This window comes from Nannospalax galili, unplaced genomic scaffold (genome assembly GCF_000622305.1).
Source record: "Nannospalax galili isolate Female #2095 unplaced genomic scaffold, S.galili_v1.0 scaffold1191, whole genome shotgun sequence".
NCBI lineage: Eukaryota > Metazoa > Chordata > Mammalia > Rodentia > Spalacidae > Nannospalax > Nannospalax galili.
This window is the reverse complement of record NW_008330570.1, coordinates 1,465,154-1,475,884: the sequence shown is the minus strand read 5'-3', so window position 1 is coordinate 1,475,884 and position 10,731 is coordinate 1,465,154. Positions and strand designations below refer to the sequence as shown.

At 43.9% G+C, this 10,731-nt stretch overlaps 1 protein-coding gene across 2 annotated transcripts in view; it reads right to left on the bottom strand.

Moving 5' to 3' along the window:
* Positions 1–10,731, bottom strand: part of Itsn2 (intersectin 2) — a 144,172-nt gene that overhangs the window by 13,953 nt on the left and 119,488 nt on the right. For both annotated transcript variants that reach the window (XM_008848726.3, XM_008848736.3), the window contains 2 exons: positions 2,793–2,914; positions 625–731 (listed from right to left, as the gene is read on the bottom strand). In XM_008848726.3, the coding sequence (XP_008846948.1) occupies positions 625–731; positions 2,793–2,914 (229 nt within the window). The remainder of the gene's footprint in view (positions 1–624; positions 732–2,792; positions 2,915–10,731) is intronic.

The window sequence follows — 10,731 nt, the reverse complement described above, 5'->3', positions numbered from 1 at the left end:
ATTATTTATTTATTTATTTATTTATTTATTTATTTATTTATTTATTTATTTATTTATTATTTGGTATTTTTGAGACAGGGTCTCCCTGTAGCCCCAGCTGGCCTGGAACTCACTATGTAGAACAGGCTGGCCTCGAACTCAGAGAGACCTGTCTGCCTCTGCCTCCCAAGTGCTGGGATTAAAGGCATACACTACCATGCCCAGCAAATATTTTATTATTATTTTAAAATTTTATGTGTATGAGTGTACTGCCTGTATTAAGTGCACCTGTTGTCATACAATGCCCTCAGAGGTCAGAAGAGGGTGTTGGATCCACTGGAACTGGAGTTATGGATGGTTGTTAGCTGCCATGTAGGTGCAGGGAACTGAACTCAGGTCCTCTGCAAGAGCAGCCAGTGCTCTTAATTTATTTATTAAAGAGCAGCCAGTGCTCTTAATTGCTGAGCCATCTCTCCAGCCCTGCATTATATTTCTTTACTTTTCTTAGTAATTATGCATTTTAAGTTACAGGGCATTTCACAAAAATGGTAATAGAATATGAAGCCTGAGGGAGCAGAATTAAAAGTTCCTTTGCTAAGCAGCCCCTGAAGGGCTTTGTAATGCCAGGTGATGCTCACAACTCACTTCAGCAGCTTTGTGTTGGACATGATGAGCTCCTTCCAGTTCACGAAGATCAAGGCCATCTCTCCTTCAGTGAGGAAGCCTGACTCTGCCATCCGTTTCTGAAAAACCTGAGTTCAAAACATAGAGGTAGTGCAGCTTGAGTGTGGGCACATGTCCTGTGCATGTCTTCCCCAGCTCCAACAGCATGATCATGGCATTACTATAGTCTAATAGTTATGACTATTAGATTTTTAAAAATTATTATTAGTGTGTGTGAGAAAGACGAGAGAGAGAGAGAGAGAGAGAGAGAGAGAGAGAGAGAATATGCATGCCACAGTGTGGAGGCCAGAGGACAACTTTCAGGAGTTGGTTCTCTTCCTTCCACCTTGCAGCAGGGTTTCTGCAGTGTAATGCAGGTTAGTGGGCTCACAAGCTCCTGGGAGAGTCTCCTGTCTTCACCTCCACCTTCCATCTTGCCATAGGCAGGCTGGTATTACAGATGCACACTACTGTATCTGTTTTTTTTTTTTATTTTTTTCCATGAATTCCGGGGATCAAACTCAGGCACAAACACTTTCACTTTGTCAGCCCACTATTAAGTTTTTGTTTTTTTTTTTAAAGACAAGGTCTCACTATGGAGCCCAAGTTGTCCTAGTACTCATTTATGTAGACCAGGCTAGCCTCAATCTCACAGAGATCCTCTGCCTCCCAAATGTTGGGCTTAAAGGTATGTGCTACCACATTTGGCTAACCCACTGTTAGATTTTTAAACCGCATAATTTCCCTACTTTTGCTAGCGCCTATTAAGGCTGATTTTCAAGGGCTGAATTTCCTCACTACGAGGGCTATTATGAAGGCCAGATAGAGCCTGGGCACAGAGCACACAGGGAGCACATAGGGAGCTCACAGGGAATTCACAGGGAACACACAGGGAGCATACAGGGAGTTCACAGGGAACTCACAGGGAGCACACAGGGAACTCACAGGGAGCACACAGGGAATTCACAGGGAGCACACAGGGAATTCACAGGGAGAACACAGGGAACTCACAGGGAGCACACAGGGAACTCACAGGGAACACACAGGGAGTTCACAGGGAGAACACAGGGAGCACACAGGGAACTCACAGGGAGCACACAGGGAATTCACAGGGAGAACACAGGGAACTCACAGGGAACACATAGGGAACACACCGGGAACACATGGAGCATACAGGAAGCACACAGGGAGCACACAGGGAGTATACATGGGGAAGGGAGGTGTTCCCAGGGAAGAGTGAGGGTATATGTGTAAAGGAACATGTTCTGAGTGCATGAATTTCTCAGTCCTAAGGCCAACTGAGAGTGGAGAATGACCCAAGGCTGGCACTGCAGGGGCAGATGCAGAGAGATGCAGCCCCTGCTCTATTCTGCTATCTGGGTCATGGTCATGTTGGACCTGAGTGGAGACACCTGTTCTCTTCAGGTGGTTTGTTTACTGCACTGTCTTCTCATCTGATGGTGTTGGTACATTTCCTGACAACTGAAAACCATGGAGACAGAAGTAGGGTACAATCTCTTTTGTTCTTTCAAACACAAACTGTTGTGAAGTGCTACTCTAAACAAGATAGCCTTCATCAACTCAGAGGCCACTGGTCAGGTACAGACAGTGAACATGTGATATTCTATTTTACAATTTTCTCCTGTTTTATTTTTTAAGTGGATATAAACATTAGGTACAGAAATACCAAAGCTGGTGGAAATGTCAGTTTTTAAACCAGCAGTGTAAAAATAGGAAAAAAAAATTGCAGTCAAATCTGCTTCATGGGGCCTTCATGTGCACTCTACACCTGTATCCCTTTCACATCCAAAGAAGGCATTCTGCAGTTCATTCTCTCTCTCTCTCCCCTCCCCTCCTCACCCTCAGTGGGCTTGGCTAAAGAGCCAATGCCTTCATTAGAAACCTTTAGCCTTCTGCCTTGCCCAGTGGGCAGAGACAGCTTTTGAGGCTCTGAGATCCCCTATCACCATTTGTGGATTCACGGCCGTGTGGTGTTGGAGATAAAGCTCAATGTTAGAACATTGTGTGGCATGTGAGAGGCTTCAGATTTCATCCCCAACACTACAAAACAAGCAGAAATGATGGCTCACTTTGCTTCTAAAGAGAGTGGCCTGCAGGCTGTTGGAGACAGACGCTGCTGAGCTACTCACCTCGATGACCAATTGCAGATCGTCCATGTATCTTTCTTCTGTCTGAATCAGCTCATGGATATAGCCCTGTCTTTTCCTCTCTGAGGGCTGCATTGTGTCCAGGGCTTGGAGATCAGCACACCCTGCAGAGAGACAGGGCAGAACTTAAAGTACGAGTTTAGTCAGTTTGTAGAAAACAGACATTTCTTGGCAGAGGTGCTGGGGTGATAAAATGCTGCTTGAAAACACTTTTTCAAGAGTGTCACATATGCAGAGAGGGTTAGACTCACCACCCAGTGCTCCAAGAGGCAAACCAGCAACATCTGAAATTTCACAATGCTCCTGATTTCTGAGCAAAAGTGACAGGAATAAAAACTTCTATAAATGGCTTCAAAGAGATCAGAATCTTACTATCTCAAGACTGTTTTGCTTATTGAAATGGTTAAATAAGTCAATGCTTGAGACCATTGTTTTCCAAACTGTAGATTATGAGACATCACTGGATCATTATCAATTTCAGCCCAGTATTTATAAAAGAAATACATTCTATCGTGCACACAGCTCTGGTTAGTAATGTGAAAATTTTTATTATACGTATATTTTTCAGTATAAAATATCACAACTTACTTTGGATTACTTTTTTAAGGCCTGAGAATGTGTCTCTAGATTTTTCTAAGGAAAGTTCTAAGATTAGAAAACCTAAAGTTCCCAGAAGATTCCCAACAAGAACACTGGACAAAGAGCCCATGGGGTTGGACACACCATAGGGTCCAGCCACAAGCCACTTAGAAGAAAGTCCCAAGCAGCCTCAGGAAGGATGAGAGGTACTGAGTTCACTTTGCATCCACTTACAGGCACATCAGAGCTGACCTATATGTCAAACCATGAAGTGACATATTCCAGCACACAGCCGAGGGCCTGCCGGTGCACAGTGAGCTGAGAAATCCTCAGGCAGCTCCTCAGACAAGGCAGAAGCAGGCAGTACTTTGAAATAGCATTTGTAGGAGGCCAACTGGCTGAATCTGGCATCTAAAAGACCAAACCAGTTAGAACTCAATCACAAGTAACTGAGTTTTGGCTGGTTGCAGGCGGCTCTGCAGTCACTTAACTCATAAACTAACACCAGTTACTTAATCTATAACCAAATGACTGTTGGGTGAGGTGCAGCTGTTTTCTATATAACTCACTTCCGCTTTTTCTTTTTGGTCTTTTTGAGATAGGGTCTCTCTATAGCCCCAGCTGGCCTGGAATTTAGAGAGATTTGCCTGCCTCTACCTCCCAAGTGCTGGGATTAAAGGTGTGAGCCGCTACGCCTGGCTCACTTCTGCTTTTTCTAAAATTTATTTTTATTTTAATGTGTATGAGTGTTCAGTACGCATGTATATAAGTGCATCTGTGCATGCAATGCCCATGGACACCAGATGAGGGCATGGGATCTCCTAGAACTGGAGTTATAGACAATTGTTAGCTGCCATGTGAGCTCTGGGATCTGAACCTGGATCCTCTGCAAGAGCAGCCAGTGCTCTTGACTACTGAGTCATCTCTCCAGCTCCCTCACTTCTGGGTTTTTTTTTAAATAAATGCTGTTGGAGCACATTGCTGGCTGGAATTCTCAGAACTTCTGGTAACTGCTATTCAGGAGTCTTTTTTTTTTTTTTGTCCTTTTGAGACAGGGTCTCCTGTAGCTCCAGCTGGCCTGGAACTCCCTTTATAGACCAGGCTGGCCTTGAACTCACAGAGATCTGCCCGCTTCTGCCTCTGGAATGCTGGGATTAAAGGTGTGAGCCACGATGGCAGGTTCAGGAGTTGTTTTGTTTGTATTTGTTTGCTCATATAAGTGCTACTAAATCTAATTGGTCTAAGGATTTCCCTCAGAGTAGTATCCAGGCAGCTACCACAGGAGGCAGCAGGTAGACCATTTCAAGCCATAATGAGAACTAATTATTTGTAAGCTAATAAAAAATTAAATAAGGGGTTGGAGAGGTGGCTCAGTGGATAAAAGCACTTGCAGCTTTTGCAAGGACCTGGGTTTGGTTCCTAGCACCCATATGGTGGCTCACAACTGCCTGTAACTCCAGTTCCAGGGGATTCAATGTCCTCTTCTGGCCTCTGTGGGAACCTGAATACACATGGTGCAAAAAAGACAAGCAGGCGCACACAAATATAAATAATTTTTAAAAAATTAAATAATAATAGGGGTTGGAAAGATGGCTCAGTGGTTATGAACACTGGCTCTTCTTGCAGAGGAGCTGGGTTCAAATCCCAGCACCCACGTGGCAGCTAACAACTGTCTGTAACTCCAGTTCCAGGGGATCTGACAGCTTCTTCTGTTCTCCGCGGGCACTGCACGATAACGTGTGCACTCACCTACATGCAGGCATAACACTCATACACATAAAATTAAAATAATAAATATTTTTTAAAAATTAAATAATAATAATAAAAAGTTGTGGGCCAGCAAGATGGCTCAGCAGGTAAAGTGCTTACTGATGCCTGATGACCTGAGTTTGATCTTCTGGGCCCACATGGCAAGTTGTCCTCTGACCTTCATATGTCCACCCCTCCATAAACAAATATTTTTTTAAAAGGCTGGGATAGAGTAAGACAGTGAAGTGTGGGCGGTCCTTTCACCTGAGCAATCAAGAAGGGCAGTGGGGAGGTGTTTCTAGAGCTGGGCCTTGGGAATGAGGAAGAGCAGCTGAAAGCAAAGGGGAAAAAGTGCTCAGAGGAAGAACAAACAGGGATCACTCTGGGTTTGGTCTTTCTTTGTGTGCAGGGGGTGAACCCAGGGACTGAGCATACCAGGCAGATGCTCTACCACTGAGCTAAGCCCCTAGCCCCAGGTTGGTTTAACCTTTTAAAATTTTCCTTCTTTTCCCCCAGAACTGGAGACTGAACACAGGGCCTTGTGCATGCTAGGTAAGTGCTGCATTGAGCTATATCCCCAGCTTTCTTTTGCATTACTTCTGCATTTTGAACTTACATATACTCCTAATGAAAATGGCTTTTTGGGGGCTAGAGAGATGGCTCAGTGATTAAAAGCACTGGCTGCTCTTGCAGAGGAACTGGGTTTGAATCCCAGCACCCACCTGGCAGCTAACAACTGACCATAACTCCAGTTCCAGGGGATCTGATGTCCTCTTCTGACTTTTGTGGGCATTGCACAACACAGGTGCACTCACATACATACAGGGAATACATTCACACACATAAAATAAAGATAATTAAATATTAAAAAAAAAGAAAATGGCTTTTTTAACTTCTACAGGTATGGACAATAGGTTTTAAAAAAGTTACTCTAATAGAGGAAAAAAATATTGAATTCAGCAGGTGATGCATGGTGCTTACTAAAGTGAAATCATAGTGCTGCTATCATGTTCAAAAATGTGAACTTTTGGGGAGATTGCATTTTATTCTTTTCTGCCAGGGAGGACTGTAGAGTGGCATGTATGGTAAATTGGGATGACCAGCTGGATGCCTGTTTGACTAGGTTGCTGGGTAGCATGATGGACAGAGGTGTGGCCAGATACCTAGTAGACAGTGTTGTTCACATTATCATCAGAAATGCTGATGGCCAGGTGACTGCTGGAAACAATCCAGAGCCCTTTTTCAGGTTCCTGCATCCCTTACTATGCAGTCCTGGCTGGCCTGGAACTCGCTACATAGACCAGATTAGCCTGGAACTCTCAGAGATCTACCTGCTTCTGCTTCCCGAGTACTGGGATTAAAGGTGTACATCACCACGCCCGACTTACTTTTCTTTTAAAAAATATGTCCTGTTACATTTTAAAGTTAATGTGTGTGTGTGTGTGTGTGTGTGTGTGTGTGTGTGTGTGTATGCGCATGCCTGTGCCATGGTATGTAAATGAGGTCAGAGGACAACTTGTGGGAGTTGGTTCTATCCTTTTACCATGTGGGTCCCAGAGATCAAACTCAGGTTGTCAGACTTGGTAGCAGGCTCCTTTACCTGCTGAGCCATTTCTCCAGCTCCTAGCACTTTTCTTTAAACTTACTCATGCTTAAAGTTACATGTACTTGTGTTTCTTCTATAAGTCACTCAAGTAATTATATAATCATTAAAATGAGCCTGCAGGTTTGCAGTACTAGGCTCAAACATAGGGCACTGCATATGCTAGGCAAATGCTCAACCCTGTCCACTAGGCCAAGCTGACCCCCTTGCTTTTCATTCCAATGGCTCTTAAACTTTATTCTCTGTTCAATTTCCAACCCCTCACTTCAGAAGTTCTTACCGACGAAGTCAGGGAGAAATAAAGGCATGGCGTCCCTTATACATCCTGTCCTTTCTCTCTCTAATCCTTTGTCCCCGAACTTTCTTCCTGGTCAGGGCACAAGGAAGACAGGATCCTTTACTGGTCCTCTCTTCCAGGGTCCTCCCCTTTTCCTTACTGCTGTTTTCAGTTTTCACTGTGAGCCTCATTAGCTCACAGGCAGGGTTAGGTCCCCCTATCCATTGTTTAAAACAAGTATACCAGCACATCCCTCTAGCCCTGCTCCCTCTTCAGCACTTCTCTCTTTCAGGTCATTGCCAAAGTCACAAGAGGGTCTACACTCAGAACCAATGTCCTCCCTGTCACTTCTCTAATTGGGTCCACTGCTCTGTTGATACGACTCTCAGGAAGGTAAGAAAGACATCAGCATTGCTGGGTTCAATGATCTCCTCTGCGCATAGCCTCCTCCACCTGCCCCTGCGCTGGAAACTGGGAAGTGCTGCCTCTTTGGAGGCTTGTTATATACTTTCTTAGCCTTTGTGACATTTTTCTTCTTGGTGGTTTCTTCTGAATTTCTCCTTCTGTCTGCTGCCAGGCTCCCTGCCTCCCCCAAACCAGTAAATGCCAAAATAGGCTATGGCATTCCTGCCCAGTACAGTCACAGGAATCTGGTCATGCTGCAGGCTATGCATTATTCTTCAAGGGCCGCTGTGTACATTAGCCTATTGGATTCTGAGAAGCTCCACACTAAAGACATATGCAATGTGAGGCACCGAGAGTCACCAACATATTCCTAACTATAGAGGGAAAGAAGAGTGAAATCTTTTGACTGAGGATGAAACCTTCTTTGCTACCTCTATACCTGTACGGTCCCTATACTAGTCAAAGTAGCATGTGACTGAACCCTTCAAATGTGGCTTGCTCAAATAGATATGTGCTGAAGGTATGAACCACACACTGGATTTTGAAGACCTGTTAAAAAATAGCATGCCAATATTGCATTAAGAATATATTGGCCAAGCTGGGTGTGGTGGCACATGCCTTTAATTATTGTATTCCCGGAACTCGGGAAGCAGAGACAGGGGCAGACGGATGTCTGTTGGTTCGAGGCCAGCCTGGTCTGCGCAGTCAGTTCCAGGCCAGCTGGGGCTACAGGGAGACCCTATTTCAAAAAGGCATATCTCTCTCTCTATATATATCTATATCTATCTATCTATCTCTCTCTCTATATATATATTTGCCAAATGCTGGTGGCAAACACCTGTAATCCCAGCATTCAGAAGACTGAGGCAAGAGGATCAGGAGTTAAGAGGCATCCTGGTCTACAAAGCAATACTCTCAAAAAAAACCCCACAAAACTCCGAAAATATTGATTTTATAGTTGAATGATATTTTGAATATACTAGATTAAGTAAAATATTATTGGAATTAATTGCATGGTTTTTTACCGTTTTAAAAATGTGATTGTAGAAAATTATAAATTACATATAGGATTACATTAGTGACTCACATATTTCTATAGAACAGTTCAAGCCAGATACTATGTTTTTTTATGTTTGTTCCCTCATAAAATGTTAAATGGCTTCTACTGGTCACAGAATGAGCCCTAACTCAATAGCACAGGCTCCAGGGTCTCAACGGTCCAGCCTCAGCAGCCTCTGCAGCCTCAGCATTGACTGCACTGTCCATCTTTCCCCTCTCTGGCCAAGGCTCAGTCTTTACAGTATGTTGTATACTCTTCCTACAGCTCTGATGACTCCACCTTTCTTCCTCTGTCCACAGCCCGGTTATGCACATAGAACCATCTTTCTCATCATCCTTCAAGGGGTAGCTCAAGGGGTAGCACTGTGGAGGGAAAACCTTTCCCAGCCTTGGTCCCACTGACCCACAGACTTGCCTCTTCTTGTGGCTCCTTGTTACTAGTTTGTGTCTGCATTTGGTGGTGGTTGTGGGTGGTGGCAGTACATGTTCTACCATTGAGCTACACTTCCAGCCTGATTTTGTATTTTAACATGTCACATAATCTAAATCCTATCTGTCCAGTTAGTAAGTCCATGTAGCCCATGGACTATGTCTAATATTCATCTCTGCAGTATCAAACTGGGCACAGTGCTCTGAGCCCCAGAGATCAGCTATATTTGTTAAGTGGCGAACTGTGTTGGTCCTGGGCTGCCTGTTCCCTGATCCGCTTTCTACCTTCCTTGCTTTGCTGTGGGCTGTAGGAGGGCAGAGCCTGCAGGCTGCATTTTCTAAGCTCTTATTTTAGTTGGCTTTTGCCTGGGTCTGGCTAGGAGAAGAAACCCTCCCAACAGAACAAGGCTATACGAATGGAAATGTTGGGCTTAGACATCACAGAAACTTGGACTTTAGGACTTCTGAAGCTGAGGAATTAACACAAAAAACTGGCCCCTGGCTGATGAAAACTTCAGAGTGCCTGGCCAAAGAAAGTGCCAGATGGTTGGGAGATTTGGTGTCACCAGCCTGGTCCTAACACGAACTTCTGTAGAAAACCAAGTCCCACCAAATATGAGCTCAAAGTAAAAAACTTACAACAAACAAATAGAAAAACAAAAATCAAAAACCAAACAACAACAAAGGAGCAAATGTACCATAATTTAAAAATTCCAAGAACATAACAGAACAAAATACAAAAGATGTGAACTACATATGTCCAACATAACTGAAAACATATAGAAAGGGCTTGAAACCACAGCTAGCCTAGAAAAACAGGCACATTCAAGGGGTTGGGGAGATGGCTCAGCCAGGAAAGCACCCACTACACAAGCACCCATGTGAATAGCCAGGAGTGGCAGCATGCATCTAAAACCTCAGTGCTGGGCATTGGGGAGGGAAGATATGTGAATCTTTGGAGCTGGATGGCTTGTTGATCTAGCCAATCAGAGAGCTCAAAAAATAAGGCGCGGAGCAATAGAGGAAGACACCTGATGTAGACCTCTGGCCTCCACACCTACACAGACACATATGTGCACATGCACCCCCACACATGAACACACATACACTACATATAATTAAAAACAGGCACATTTGGGAGTAGGAGAGCTGGCTCAGTAATTAAGAGCAGTGGCTGCTCTTCCAGAGGACTCTCATTGGAACTCACATGGTGGCTGAAAACTATCTGTAATTCCAGTTCCAGGGGATCTTAGATCCTCTTCTGGCCTCCAAGGGCACCAGGCATGGACATGGTGCACATACATACATGCAGGCAAACACTCATGCATGCATAAACTAAAAATAAATCTTTATCTGGGCTACACAGTGAGTTCCAGACTCATCTGGGGTACACAGCAAAACCCAATTTCAGAAAACCAAAATCAACCAACCAACCAGACAAAAATCTCAACAAAATATAGTAAAACAAAAACCAAAGGATCTGTATAAGATGCTGTGAACAATTCACCTGGAAGATATAATAATACTAAGCTTATTTGCAACAAACAGAAAAGCCCATAAATATAACATTTAAAAAAATGGGGCTGGAAAGCTGAGTCAGTGGTTAAGAGCACTTGCTGTTCTTGCAGAGAACACAGGTTCATTTTCTAGCACCCACATGGCAGCTAACAACCATCTGTAACTCCAGTTCTAGGGGATATGACCCCATCTTTTGGCCCCTGCGGGCACTGCATGACATGGATGTATTCACATGTAGGCAAAATTCTCATACACATAAAATAAAAATAAATTTAAAGTATAATAAAAAAGAATTATTCTGG